At 42.6% G+C, this 15,435-nt stretch overlaps 1 protein-coding gene across 6 annotated transcripts; it reads right to left on the bottom strand.

The window, feature by feature from the left end:
* Positions 1-1,218: 1,218 nt before the first annotated feature.
* On the bottom strand, positions 1,219-14,600 carry LOC119911582 (dynactin subunit 1-like). Of its 6 annotated transcripts, XM_038730484.1 has the most exons (32): positions 14,453-14,600; positions 12,484-12,549; positions 12,161-12,355; positions 11,652-11,733; positions 11,517-11,548; positions 11,004-11,024; positions 10,385-10,408; positions 9,475-9,558; positions 8,951-9,103; positions 8,724-8,747; positions 8,025-8,222; positions 7,649-7,853; positions 7,423-7,501; positions 7,131-7,290; positions 6,845-6,949; positions 6,379-6,570; positions 6,164-6,280; positions 5,913-6,065; positions 5,586-5,746; positions 5,279-5,447; positions 4,961-5,029; positions 4,557-4,769; positions 4,173-4,334; positions 3,697-3,828; positions 3,447-3,572; positions 3,147-3,289; positions 2,820-2,986; positions 2,532-2,653; positions 2,253-2,448; positions 2,080-2,153; positions 1,914-2,003; positions 1,219-1,783 (listed from the first exon to the last, which is right to left on the bottom strand). In XM_038730484.1, the coding sequence occupies exons 2-32, from the start codon at positions 12,523-12,525 to the stop codon at positions 1,646-1,648; spliced, it is 3,828 nt and encodes a 1,275-aa protein (XP_038586412.1). In that variant the 5' UTR covers positions 12,526-12,549; positions 14,453-14,600; the 3' UTR covers positions 1,219-1,645. The 6 variants fall into 6 exon arrangements, with proteins under 6 accessions (XP_038586412.1, XP_038586414.1, XP_038586413.1 ...); XM_038730486.1 differs by lacking the exon at positions 8,724-8,747; XM_038730485.1 differs by lacking the exon at positions 10,385-10,408.
* Between the last annotated feature and the right edge of the window lie 835 nt (positions 14,601-15,435).

The raw sequence follows: 15,435 nt of genomic DNA, 5'->3' as shown, positions 1-15,435 counted from the left end.
AGATGGCTCCAGAGATGTTCAGTCTGGGTCTCAAGAACATTCAGAGTTGTCCTGTAGCTGCTCCTTTGTTATCTTGGCTGTGGGCTTAGGGTCATTGTCCTGTTGGAAGACCAATCTTTGCCCCAGTCCTGAGGTCCAGAGCAGGTTTTCATCAAGGACATCTCTGTACATTGCTGCATTCATCTTTCCCTCAATCCTGACTCAATCTCCCAGTTCCTGCTGCTGAAAAACATCCCTACAGCATGATGCTGCCACCACCACGCTTCACTGTATGGATGGTATTGGCCAAGTGATGAGCGGTGCCTGGTTTCCTCCAGCCATTCAGGCTAAAGAGTTCAATTTTTGAGAACCCTTCAGGTGCCTTTTGGCAAAGTACAGGTGGGCTGTCACGTGCCTGTTACTGAGGAGTGGCTTCTGTCTGGCCACTCTACCATACAGGCCTGGTGGGTGGAGTGCTGCAGAGATGGTGGTACACTGAAAGGTTCTCTCCACAGAGACATGCTGGAGCTCTGTCAGAGTGACCATTTGGTTCATGGCCACCTCCCTGACTAAGGCTCTTCACCCCCAGTCGCTCAGTTTGGCCAGGCAGCCAGCTCTAGGAAGAGTCTTGGTGGTTCCGAACCTCAACCATTTACAGATGGAGGCCGCTGTGCTCATTAAGCAATTCAATGCTGCAGAAATGTTTCTGTACCCTTCCCCAGATTTGTGCCTTGAAACAATCCTGTCTCGGAGGTCTACAGATAATTCCTTGGACTTCATAGTTTGTGCTCTGACATGCACTGTCGGACATTATACAGACAGACGTGTGTCTCTCCAAATCATGTCCAGTCAACTGGTGCACTCCAAGCTGTAGAAACATCTAAAGGATGATCAGTAGGAAACATCGCACAACATGCACATGAGCTCAAAATTGAGTGTCATGGCAAAGGCTGTGAATACTTACGTACATGTGCTTTGTTCATTTTTAATATGCAAAGATTTCAAACTTTCTTTTATGGGGTATTGTTTGTAGAATTTTGAGGAAAATAATGAATCATCCATCCAAGGCTGTAACAAAAGTACAGCACTGTGAATACTTTCCCAATGCACTGTACACTTATCAACTGGCTGTGGAGCCCCATATAACACTAACCTTTGGAGCAGCTCATTTGTCAACAGATAAAATCCAAGCAAAACACTTCATTAATCACAATTTACACATTAATAAAGAGCCGTTTCTTGCTCTACAGTGAATTGCTCGTCTTTATTGTCTGAATGACTACAAATACAAAAGATACAAAGTGGGGAAAAGAAAAAAAAAAAAACTATCACTACGTAGTAGAGTAAAAATGACTGGTTGTTAGCTTTCCCCTTTTACACAAAAAGCTGGTAAAATGTGCATTCAAACTGTTTCTGATGAAAACATGACACCTTCATACTGTGACATTCAGAAGTCAAATCCATTTGGATTTCATTCAAAATGTTCAAACACCAATCAGTCTTACATCAATATAAAGCCACTGCTGTGGCTTGGATTTATTAGTGCTATAATCCTAACTTTGCAAATATTGGATACAATTTCCTGAGAGTAGTGAAAAGCAAAAGGGATAAATAAAGCAGAATATTGAAGTGGACTCTGGAATGAGAGGGCCAATAGCATGCTGTCTTAGACCATGAGGAGACGGTGCACTTGCTGCAGCTGCTGCTGTGATAGGACGAGGTGGTGGACTTGTTCCTGTCCCCGGGTGCATGGAATGGCAACACGACCTACAAACACTGTTCCTCCCTGCTTCTCTTCCTTGGCCTGGGAAACAACACAAACATGAACACGGGTAAATGTGCTATGTCCTAAACAAGAAATCCTCTGACAAGAAAAGATAAAACTGTGTTAAGCCTCGAAACTGATGGTGTGTCCGTGGACTTTATGGTCTTACCTTAACAAAGGAGGAGCATGGGAAGGTGGCAAAGTCAGAAGAAGCCTTGGCTCCAGGCTGATGTGAGACTACATGTTCAGCTACTTCTCCCTGAAACAGAAAAGTGCCCTAATGTCAAAGCTTATTCACATGTTAAGGAGAATAGATATGATTCTGAAACTGTCACCTTGAGTTTGTCCAGAGCATTACTGAGGTTCTGCAGTCGAGCCGTCTGCTCCAGCAGCTGGGCACTGGCACTAACTGGAAGAAACACATGAGAGGAAAAGACAGAAAATGAACCAGTTCACTCAGCTGAGAACAGCAATGAACACACAGCAGTCTAGAAACTGAGACACACACCTGCTGTCTTCCCGGTGACGTCCACCACTTTAACCTCTGCGCTCAGCTTGAGCAGGGTAGACAGCAGTTGGTCAGTCCTGCGGTAGATGCCTGTGTTAAGTCCATCTGGTGGCATGGAGCTTTCTTTGGACACTTGTGGTAGTTTGGGAGGGCAGAGTGGAGGCAGAGAGGCAAGCTGGGTCCGAATCTTCTCCGCCTGTGGGTTAAATACACTCTAGGTCAATATTACCAGGACGCAGACAGCTAGCATAGTGCCACAATATACCAACACCAGTGTACCTTGAGTCTGTTGTTTTCATTCTTGAGGTGTTTAATGCCCAATCTCTGGGCTTCAACCTGCTGCCTGAGGAGAGGGGAGTCCACCACCTGTACCGGTCCTGTCATGGACGGAGGCAGACCAGCTGGAGAGTGAACGGTGACAGACATTCAATCAAGGTGACAACCTGTGCTTTCCCAAAGTTTGGAGACTATTCCAAAATGTGATTGGTAGTACACATTTTTATCAAACATTAATGACAACATTTCGATCTGCTCCCAACAAGTGACCGTGGCCACACAGTAGTTCACCTCCTGCAGATCCCTGAACAATGGAGGCAATTCCGGTAGCAGGTGGGCCTCTCAGGCCTTCGATGGTCATCTTCGATTGGCTAGTAATGCGTTGTTTCAGCTCTGCCTTCTCCGCCTCCAGCTGGTCGATATCAGCCTGCAGAGCATCCATCGTCTCCTCAAACTCCCTGAAGATGAGGCGAGAGGAAGGTGGGCAAGCGGGGAAATAAGAAGCACAAGAAAGAAGAAGGGCAGATCAGAGAAAGATAAAACAAGACAAGGATGTGAAAACTGCCTACGATGATTGATTGTATTCATTTATTCAGTTTGCTTCTTTTTCGTTCTTACTTTTCTTTCTTCTTCAGCAGGGCGAGGTTCTCGTCCAGTTTGGTCTGAATCTTCTCCACCCGTTCGTCTGCGTCTTTGGTCGAGGTGTCCAGTTTCTTCTCCAGCAGGCTCAGACGGACGTTGGCCTCACTCAGCTCCTCGCCCTGGGAAAGACGGGTTACAGGTACATTAATTACATCGGTCAGTTTAGCATTCCTGTTCTTATTCATCGTTTTAAAGTGGCAGGCCGATGCAAAACAATTCACTGCGCAGAGAAAGGTTGAGTGACAATTGTTGGAGGTGTCTGCTTGAGTGCGTCACCTTGATCTTCAGGGACTTCTTGAGCTCCTTGATGACCGTTTCTCTGTCTTCTAGTTTAACTCCTAGACCCTCGGCGTCAGTCATCTCTGCCCTGACTGTGGATGCTCTTATCTCCACTGGAGGAGTCTGAGGACGTGGGGGAACATGATCAAATCGTAACAATTACAACGGGGAAGAAGTGACAAACAGCAGAAATTTGCTCAGATTTCAATGTGTGATTTCAATGTGAAAGGTTAAGGCATACAAATACCTTGCCCTGCGGTTTGTCAGCGTCATACTCTCCTTCCTGCATGGCCGTGGCCATCTTGTTCATGGTAATGATGACGGAGCTGCAGGACTGACGCAGACACTCCGGGCCATTCAGGCCATGAGAGCCATACATCTTGGAGAAAAGAGTGTAGGTTTAGATAATACAATGAAACAGCTGCAACTTAAAACCAAAAACCTACAACACAGGACACAGTGTTTAAAACATAACATAAAACAGACAGCATTTGGAGATGCTTACATGATATCTTCTTTAGTCCAGTATACTTCCTACAACTTTAATGTAATTGAATGTTTGATAGAATATTCCAAATATCCAAATTACAAGTAGTATATACAAGTAATATTTGGTCTCGTAGAGCATCTGTGACTATGGATATACAATATAAACAAAACAAAAAGACCTGAAACAATGTTTACAGTGTGCAAATGGTACATGATTATTCACAGTTAAACTACCTGCTCCACAGCCTTGCAGGCGATATCCTCCAGTTTAAGGGCGTTGAGGCCCTCCTGTTCTGCCATCGGAGCGACCATCTGAGCTCCAGCGGCAGCCACCTCCTGCAGCACAGCCACCACACGGGTCTGCTGGCGCCTGCACTCCGTCAGCGTCTCGGACACCTCCCAGATGAGACACAACATGTCACTCAAATGTGAACTATAGATCAATCATTTTTGTGTGTGCCTTAGTGGGTCAATAAATGGAGACACATTAATGGTATGTTAAGACAAAAAGAACGTTTCCAAGTTGCTCTGTTTCATACACCTGTTTACTGTCTGTGTGTGTGAGTGAGTAAGAATCTACTTCGTACTACGTGTAATGTTTGTTTCTGTTTCCCATACCTGTGGATCGAAGTTGAGAGCAGCAGGTACTCCAACTACGTCTGTTCCAGGCATGCGGCGGCGGATCTTCTTACAGAACTGTTTGATATCAGAGCAGGAAGTGTCCAGGTCCTTCAGAAGGACAGCGAAGCCAGAGCTCTCCTGACCTGCTGCCAGGAAAGCCCGCAGACGAGCTACCTCCACTCCCATGCAGTCCAGGGCACTCTGGGTAAACTGGAGACGAGAGGATGGGGTAAGTAAAGTCAGAAAACCCTATTGCTATTTTCTCATTTACGTTTTACTTCGCTTGCTATAATTCCTCATAATACGTTAGGGATAATGTGTTTTTCTTCTTAAACATTTTTTTTAAAAAGTATGTGTTTTAATTCATTAATACATTAATTTGCTCTCAAAGCTTGAAGTACCTTAATGTGGTCAGCCAGCTGCACTGTGCAGTCTTCAGTGTGATCAGCCAGATGGACGCTGTACAGTTGCTGGAAGACAAAATGACAGTTTGTTTAAGAAAAGATTATATTAAATCAAAATGACCCTTACACATGTGAGGATGTATAAACTTAAACATAGTTGTTAGTTCAGGCTGAGAGACGCATTTAAAACCATTACACAACAGTTTTAAATGCACATTGGAAGATTGGACACGTTTCCTTTAGGATACATATTGTGAATCCATATATGTGGTTGAGCCTGTGTGTTTAGAAGTCAGATACACACTCTCTTGTTACCTGATAATACTTGATGGCCTTAGTCAGAGGTTCCACCTGAACGGTTTCATCGAGCTGATCTTTATGCAGCAGGTCGATGAAATAATCCAGAGAGCGCTCATGGAAGCTCATCTCAGAGTGGAGTGTACCCATGCGCTTAAAAACTTCAACGCTGCAGGTATTCAGAGCCCTAGGATCAGAGCAGGAAGGAGGGAAAATAATAGACAAGCTTTTAGTGCCAGCAGCCTAGACAAAATTATTCAAAATCCTCTGATATTAATGCCAGATTTTATTTCTGACACATTAGTGATGGAGCTGCAGTGCTTACTGTTCGTATTTATGTAGAGTGGCCTGCAGCAGGTTGAGGGAGTACACCAGTCCTGAGGCAAAGCTGCGCTGTTCTCCTAGAGGCCCTCTGAGCGCAGTCCCCTGGGCCAAGTTCCCATTCAAGTCAAACTTCTCCTGGGCCTGTTTACTGATCAGCTCAGCCTACCAGGTAAAAGGACACACACATACAAATAATCAATAATTATAGAAACAAACTAAGCACAGTTAATAATAAAAATAAGTTTATTGCGATCAGGATTCCTCAAGATGCTTCTACTCATGTGTCCACTTCTCACAGATGCACAAACACACACACACAGCTTCATACCTTGCATATGAGCCTGGGGATGAGCAGAAGGACCAGAATACAGTCGTGATCTCCACCGTGACGGAGGAAGGACTCCGGCATGAAGGAGGTGAGGAGGGATACCTGTCTGTTTGACTGGGCCACTTCCATTTTCCTCAGCTCCATCTCAATGGCCTGGATACACAGATCACAGGAAACACAAAGTTGTAACTCTGGTAAAAGCTCCTGTCAGTCACCATTCCTGGCACGATGACACACGGAGGGTTTCCTACCTTGGCATAAGCCTTGGTCTCTGCAAACTTAATCTTGAAGTCAAATAGTTCAGCAGGAGGTTGCTGAACCTGTTCAACATTTGCATTCTGCTGGCTGATCAGCTCTCTGTTGGCCTCCTAATGTACAGAAACAAAACACAGTGTGTCAGGGCATCCACTAGCACAGAATTTAGGCCCAGTGCTTCCTCATGCCTGTCTCCCTCCTCTCCACCCACCTGTAGCTGGGCAGTGAGCTCTCTGTATTTGCTGATGGTGTGCTGGTAATCAGCTACAGTCTCCTGGGCAGCCTCCACCCTTTTGTCAGCCTCTCTGACTTTTGCTACACTGAGGTCCAACTGCTCCCTCAGCTCCATTTCTGTCTCCCGGGCGTTCTCCTGGAGCTCATCATTCATCTCGTTGATGGCCTCCTATTGTTACAGGAAAAAGTCAGAGGTTGTAATAGCTTGATAGAATGTAGATGTTACTAAATATCTTTTTTTTTTTTTTTTTACTTTAATTTTATTACTTTGTACTAATTTCCTTGCTTCTTTTACAGGACCATAATGGTGATGATTAAGTAAATGACAGTGACAGTTTATCTACAATAGAATCTAATAGTATGAACAAAGTTTGTTCTAGTAAGAAAACAGAAACATAGGTGTTAATCAAGAAGATGGGAATCATTAATGTCGTTGTACAGACCAGATCAGTGACTGTTTCTCTCAGCTCTCTGACTTTCTCCTCCAGGTCGAGGTTCCTCTCTGTCAGGGTCTCCACCATCTCCTCTGAGCCCAGTGCAGCATCCACCTGGTACAAGCGTGCACGCACACACGTTAAAATCTGATATTGCAAACAAATGCCCATACTAAGCACTTCAGCCCAAATCTTCTCTGGGGATGATATTTATATTCACTACTCTAACAGAAAGCAGCATCACAGACTCATGTTTTCCCACACTTTTCACATTTTCCTGTAGCCCTGACTTTACCTGCTCCTTCAGTTCATCGATTGTGGCCTCCGCCTGCTTGACCTCGTCCTGCAGCTTTTCCTTCTGAGTCCTCAGAGTTTCCAGCTCAGAGTTCTTCTTCTCCATCTGCTTCTGCAGCTTCACATGCTCCTGCTTCTCTGAAGAAGACAGGTCACGCATCCTGAGGAGGAAAAGGTAAGACCAAAACATTCACACCTAAAACTGCCCAAACCCCATTCTAGGCCTCGTCTAGAATAAGAAAAAAAAAATAAAATTTAAAAAAGAGGTTGTTTTTTTTAGATATTTGACTGACCGAACCAGCGCCTCCTTTAGTCTGCCATTCTGCTCCTCCAGCTGTTTGACGTGGTAACTTGAGGCAGCTCCATCTGAGCCTGCAGAAGAAAACGAATAGACAACAGCGTGGGAAAGCAGTACGTAAATGTAAATAAAGGACAGACATGACAAGAAGACAGAAAGAAGGACAGACACAGATATTAGAGATGAGGGGACCATTGTGGATTAGTGAGTATAGCACAGACCTTTCTCTGAAATCTCATGTCTGAGGATCTCCAGGTCCATGGAGAGCTCCTCAACCTTCTCTTTCAGTGAGTCCACCTCCACTTGCAGCGACTCTGCTCGCTCTTCAGCCATCTCCTTGTCAAGTGTGGCCATCTCTATGGCGTCTGCCGTGTCGGCCATCTCTTCCATGTAGCGGTCCTTGGCCTCCTGTGCCTCACGGGCATCCTGGGATGAGGAGGTTCAAAATAAAACTTATATGATGACAGTGGAGCTGCTTCTTTCATTCTTATCAGTCATTTCATATCCTACAAATCAGTATTAATTTCATCTTCTTCACAATAGACTGTAAATACTCCGATAATGCTGTAATTCAGACAAATACATCTCTCGGTGTACCTTCTTGGCCTCTTTGAGTTGTTTCTGCAGCTCAGCCTGCTGCTCCTGCATTTTGTTCTTCCACTCCTGAAGCTGCTCCAGCTGGATCTTGTGTTTCTCGAGCTCCTTCAACTTGGCCTTGTCCTCGGTCCGCTTCATCTTTAGCGTTTCCAACTTCTCCTCTAGGTCCTTCACCTGAGCTCGCAGTGATTCCTCCTCCTAAGGAGGAAGGATGGGTGGAGGGGAGAAGTGAGAAAACAACAGTGCTGCTTTTAGCAAACTTAGAGAATTAACTAAAATTCATTTATGTCCCAAAATTTTATTTTATGGCAGTAAAGAAGTCCAACCACCAAAAACCCAGAACAAGATGACAAATGTGAATTTTGCCAAATTAATTTTCAAATCATTTCTTCAATTATTTGACTTTAACCTCTGGATTCACCGCTTCAACAGGAACCTCTGCCAGTAACATTACAGAGCAATGAAGAGCAATTAATGCACTCCCTCCAAACACAATGGTGGAATTAAATATTTCATTCAGTGTCTCAGAAAGTCAAGCCATGCATCGTCACTATATAATTCACCGTGAGGACAATACAAAACCATATTAAAGAATTGTGAAGGTGTGCTGAGGGTCACTTTGTGCTCTGATGTTATGAGTTTGTTAGTAAACTCGTGCCAGCGATCGTCAGCATGCACGTAGCCATTAGAAAACTCTACCTGCTTGGAAATGGCAGGTTCCACCTGGTCGAACAATGACAACATGGATTAAATGAGACAAGCTCATTAAAAATTACGATTATGATGGTTGGATTTTGTGCTGGTGACTGTAATAGATTCCACATGAAAATATGAGACGGAATACGATTTGATTATAGGTCTTTATAGGGCTATTTTTTTTTCAGTTGGCTGACTTTTAAATTCTCTTCTAATTGTCAGTGACCCACCTTGCTTGGAGTAGCCGGGACTGAGGCTGCCATTGCTGCAGGCGACCCGCTGGGCTGAGGCATAACAGGAGCCCCCAGAGCACCCTGGTGAGAGGACAGGCCCGCCTCACTGACATCGCCGGACAGAGCGGACGACAGGCTCTCACGAGACGCCTGTTTACCAGCGAGAGGAAGAAAATGAGAGATGAAACAGAGGAAGAGAGGGGCGATAGCGTGGTGTTAAGTATTTCAATGTCAGTAAACGGTCAAATAATCAAAACAAAAGCATCCCATGCCGCTGGATTCATATCGTGTGATAAAATACAATAATCCTCCCGACGACTACGTCTTCCAGGACCATACATTTCACCTCCCAGTGTCCCTCACAAGGAATGTCCCCACAAACACCACTTTGATTTAATTTATCTGGTAGAGCCCTTCACCTGTGCACCAAAAAGACAACAAATCTCCAGTTTTCAGTGACGAAACAAATCTCCACTCCCTGTGAAGTAACAGGTGAGCTGCCCCGATATGACAGAGCGTACCGTTAACAGGCTGGAGCGTCCGGGAGGACGTAACAAGAGGGAGGGGAGGGAGGTAGCAGGTGTGAGACGACCTGGAGTGCTCCACTGCCACAGTGTGATCACAGAGACTCTGTGTTAGGACTCTCAGAGAATTATTTGTAAAACATAGATGCAAACCTTGTGATACTGTGTTCTTACTCATACACATTATAATTCCCATGTCAGTTATACCACCACCCTGTTTTGATTATGTGTATGTATGTGACAAGTGCAGAGGTAGAAAAACCAGCTTTTAAAAAGTAGTTTGAAAAAACAAAACATTGTGCTTGCATCACAAAACATAATCACCATCGTCAGACAAAGCTTAAAATTATTAAATATACTCACTGAATTTTTTACATTATAATAATCGTTTCAAGGCAAGTTTCCATTGATTTCCAGGGGCCTTGGAAAGCACTGCATAATTAGGGTAATTTACACACAAAAACCTAAACCGACTATTTCTATTCTGTTAAACACTTAAACTATTTATTCAGGTGGAAATCACCTGCAACCTAAATGTTCTTCTATGAGTTTACTGCTATAGTGAAAGCTTTCAAATGTAATTAACCAAAACATGCCATGCAGATGACTGCCCAAATTACCAGAAGACTATTAAAACAATGCAACTGCTTGCTGAAGAGTCTGTTATACTCAATACCATAATTATAAATCTCAACATTACACTTATCACACTAATGTAATCCTGATTGTGGTCTCTTCTACAGTTTGAGTGGTATGTTCTTATCGTACTACACAAAAATGCATGGCCTTTGAAAAGATTTGAAACATGTGAAGCTGTGCCCTTGAAGCTTTTCAAAATGAACTGCTGTTTTAAATCATTCTGTTTGGATGTCGTTTGCCCTCCTCTGTCGGCTGTAGACGAGCTCACCTTGGCAGAGCGGCGGGTAGAGGACTGGAGGAGAGGAGGAGGTGAGTTGCAGAGAGAGGATGGACAGGCACGCGCACACACACATGCACACGCACACACACACACACACGCGTCCAGTGGGGAAGCAGGATAAGATATTAGCAGCACATAAGAAGCATACCCGCTGTTAGTTCATATGCACTGATCAGAGCTTTGAAGGCTGCATGCACCATTTAACACCATTTTAAAGAATAGTTTTTCTTGATGTATTAAGCCATTGGAGCGGAATAAGATGTGAACTCATGCAACAGTGGCAAGACGTCACTGTGAGGCCAAGAGGAATGACAAAGACACCATCGTGATGACCTTAAAACTCATAATTTTGGTCTCTAATTGTCGACGCTGGATGTCTTCACCAGACGGAAAAAGTAAATAACAGAAAGCAAGCAAACAACATCTGGTGTACAGAACCGAGTGCGGCCACAGAAAGCCCAAGTGAAAATAAAGTGAAAATGACATCTATCTATGACAAGTGATGTCCCGTGCAAATGTCAACATGTAAAAGGGAAACTTTTGCCACATTAGTGCGATTAACAACAACCAAAGCAAAAGCAAATGTGTTGAATTTAAACTTGTCTACCTTCTTAACATTCACAGGTGTCTGCAGAAGGTATTTGGACAAAAAAAATATGAGAAGTCAACCAAACGCTGAGAGGCAAAACAGGAAGTATTCACAATTTGGGGAACATTTTGAAACAAAGTGCCTCTGGTCAGGAAAACACAGCAAAGGACAAGTCAGAGAGGGGTTGATAGTCATACCACCACTCTCTGAAATGGATTTAGTTGCTTTACTGGTAACACATTGAAACTTACATAACATCTCTGGAAAGGGCATGTATTAACTTAAATTGAGAATCTAATAGTATGAACAAAGGTCATTAACTTTAAGTGTAAATAATTTACTTTTTAAAAGAGTGAATGTAAGGACAAGCCATATTTTTAAATCCATAACACACACACACACACACACACACACACACACACACACACACACACACACGAATCCGACCATCTTCGAAGCCAAATCATGGCAACACAACTTTACTAAACTGACAGAGGACAAAAATACATGACATGCAAGTAGGTTACATACCTGCTTGGTTGTTCTGGGAGTCTCAGGAATGTCTGGAGGAAACAAATTAAGAATTATTATCTACTGTTATTATTAACTTTCAATTACTGTGTTTCAAAAGTTTGATTTTCAAACACAGCTGTGGTTCACACTCACCTTTTTGTCTGAGTATCTTTGCAATGCCTGATTCAGGAGTTTCTGGTGAGGTGGCACTGGAGCCGTCATCCACCACCTGGATCTGTTCAGAGTGACGCAGAAACATCAGACAACATGGACATGATAAACAGGGATGGGAGCAGGAACAAACAGGTGTTCATTTAATTTTTAATCATAAATGCAGAACAAAAAGTAAAGATTCTCCAGTGTTTCATCCTATAAAACTACTGACACTTTTCATACTAATGAAAGTAAACAGACATTTTATGCACATGTTCCATTAGAAATATTTTGTATGATTAATCTGTCTGTGTCCCTGCATACTAAGGTCAGGCAACTGTGCAAATCTTTAATCATTTTAAAGGTGTCTACAGACACCATGACAGCCTCAACCCACCCGCATCCCTTCAAGTCAATGAGTAAAATTAGGATCAACGACGTGACTACTCCAGAGTAATAGAGGGCTCTACACCATCTTCCAACCCTCACAACACATTTATGTTGCTCACCTGGGACTGTCTGACAAATATCCCGTGATTTTCCTCGCAGGTGAAGTAGCGTTTCCCCTGCACGGTGCCATCGTTCTTTCCTTTGGGCTCATTCAGTATGACGCCCACCCATTTCCCAGAGGCAAAGAGGGTGGCGCCGATATAGGCGACAGTACCACGCTGACCCTTCCCTATCACCTCCACTACAGAGCCAATCTAGGAGAGGAGAGGGAACAGAGACAAGAGGATGAGAGACTGTATGTCAGTTTACATTGGTTAATAGAAATGTGTTTGTTGTTTTCCAATTTCTTCCTATCTCACGTTTGTATTCAAAAGCGACCTACCTTTGGAGGTTTACTACTCTCCACCGTTCCTGCGCTGCTCATCTTGCTGATCAGTGGGCTGGTCAGCTGGAAGATTTGGGAAAAATCAGATGGGGAAATGTGGGAAAGGGAAATTAAGGGAAGGTTGGTTACCAATGGGAACGGTATAAAAAAAAAAATCTTAATCTTGCTCAAAATAGGCATAGCTTAGTTTGTGTATGTATGACACAGGATTTTTAATTTTGTCCACCAGACCTGCAGATGACCCAAACAAACAGCACTGTTTTATGTGCAACAATACACCCCAATAATTCTCCCTGCTCCAGCTATTAGGAGCAGTCTCATGAATCACAAGAGGGTCTCAAGGCCACATAGCACAGGAGCACACTCATGCACCCAGTCATATGTCCTGGACCACAATAGGCCTCCTAGTAAACAAGCCATATCCCTGCCTTGCTCACACAAAGACGCTCATTCAAGACAAACCGCGGCAGAGTCTAAGCCTTTCTAGGAGCTGTAGGGACATGTGAGTTCATGCTGCCTCACGGTTTTAAACCACAGGGCAGAAAACTGGATGGAAAAGCCTTATGATAGAAGCTGTAACACAGGATTTTGTTATTTTCAGTGAACGGGAGAGACAGTTTTGCAGAATTCTCTGGAATAAATACTACTTAAGATCAATGGGAACAAAAGCTTGATGATGGCTTACACAAGGATAAAAACTTCATCTTCTCCTCGGGATATCTACAGTTACCTAAATTACATTATTCTTACTTTATCTGATGAGGACCCAAGATGCAACAAGATGAATCCTACATCCACAATATGGTGAGTGCCACAAACATTTACTTTTTATAGGTTTAGCCAGTATAATGTAATCACTTCTGCTGATTAACTGCAGCAATCAAAATGAACACTGATTTACTAAATGAGATATTACTCAATACTGAGTGTCCGTGTTACTCACCCGGGGGGGTATAAGAGTGTCGCCTGTTCAAAGCCATAATTTTAAGCTATGATAGTTTCACCTCCAGTACAAAGATAAGGCTAAAGTGCAATTTCTTCCCTACATTTACATGCCTTCCTCTTTTCCACAGAGAGAGGAGAGGAGAGAGCAAGCCTGTGATTTCAGGGAGGGATCCTACGTGGTGCGTCACAAAACGTCACAGCTGATCTGAACCTGAGAAAGGGAGGGTAGTATCTAGCTGTTGTGTTGTCCCACAGGAAAAAAAAAACACATGGTTGCTTAAAACTTTACATGGAGCCGCATAAATAGTGATGAGATAATTAATTTACTGGCCTACATTTATGTTGTTATATTTATAAAACACTCAGTTGAGAAGTACGTTAATAATCGGTAGAGGAATTTATGTTTCCCCCCTTCTTTGATACATTGTATCCACGTATTTCACAAGTTAGATAAAGTAATCTGTAAGGAAGTAACAAATGTTAACAATTAGCTTCTTTAATCATCGTTGTCAGCTGACAAACAGCGGCTAACGTTTACTATAACTAATATTTCTTCGTTTGGTACTGTTATGTTGAGGGTCCGGAGCTAAATGTATTAAATGATTTGGTTTTATTCTGTCATAAAATCATTTATACACCATGTACACCAATAGAAACGGACACAAACTGCTCTACGACAGAAGAGGGTGGAGAAAGTGCGATAGGAAGGAATGTCATGACAGTCTAAGGTTAGCAGTTTTAACGTTGCTGCATTGTTAGCTTGAGCTAAATTACACTGACAGCCGTACCCAACATTACTTTAAAAGAACGTATCTTACACTTTGCTTTGCCCTCTAACGTCAGGATTAATTACAGTTAACGTTCACAGTTGCCTGGATTAGCCTTATAGCTAACGTTAAAACTGGCCACCTCTGCTTATTAGCTTTACAAGCAAACAAGCTAAAGTCATAAAGAAACGTACAGTTCAGCGTTAAGATGCTGACGTGGAACAGCTGTATTTTGTACTTTAGTGTCAGCTTACCTGGCATAAACAGAGTTTACTGTCTTTAACTGTAGCTCCTTCAGATGTTCATGCAGATAAACAATACTGCTCTGTTGTTATTTCTTGGCTACTTAGCTTGGAAATCCGGCAGTCCTTTCCGTTTTCTTGACAAGTCACTTCCGGTGGCCTGTCAGACCGACGATAAGAGGAAAAGTGTAAATTAGCGCCCCCGCGTGGCTCCATCAATTCTTTAATTCATTTTACAGTCATGGGAGTTTGACACATCTTCCCCTCTTCGGGACGTTGGGGTGTCTTTTTTTTGGTCTTATCCTGGCATTATGTTAGTGCGAAAGGTCTGTAACTTATACATTTATAGAAAAAACAAAGATGTGTAGGTTAAGGAAAAAAAGAGCCATGGACAAGGAGGTAAAATGAATAGCCTTGTTACAATTTACCTGAACTTTATGCACAGTTATCTATTAAAAAAGCAGTAGTTGTTGGTTTACTGAGATTTGAATTCAAATATGGTTATGGTGATGAGAAAGTTAAAGGTAAACTTACAGAGTGTTAATGACAGAGAATGTATCATGTGAAATATGATTGGGAATAGGAAATCAATTAACAAATAAATATGCATAATTATTTCAAGCCAAATATAAGACAATAAATAAACAAATGGAAAGTAGAAAAATGTTGAATGTTCTCTGATTTCAGCTTCTCAAATGTGAAGATTTGCTACTTTATGTTATTATTATTTATAAGTTGGAGAGAACCATAGAATGTATAAAAAAAAACAAGCACTTTGAAGATGCCTCCTTGTGGTCTAGGTAATTGTGATAGGCATTATTCATTTATCTTATAGACTAAACAATTAATAATAATCTAATAATCTAATTGATAATAATCTAATCAGAAAATAATTTACAGATTTTTCAATAATGGGAATAATTGTTAGATGCACCCCTAATTTATATTTAACCCTAAAGTATCCCTAAGGATGATTATATCTGTTTGTTTTGTAT

Source organism: Micropterus salmoides, unplaced genomic scaffold (genome assembly GCF_014851395.1).
Source record: "Micropterus salmoides isolate LMB-PRFRI ecotype aquatic unplaced genomic scaffold, ASM1485139v1 Ms_hic_scaffold_2, whole genome shotgun sequence".
NCBI classification, from domain to species: domain Eukaryota; kingdom Metazoa; phylum Chordata; class Actinopteri; order Centrarchiformes; family Centrarchidae; genus Micropterus; species Micropterus salmoides.
This window is presented reverse-complemented; position numbering and strand designations above follow the sequence as displayed.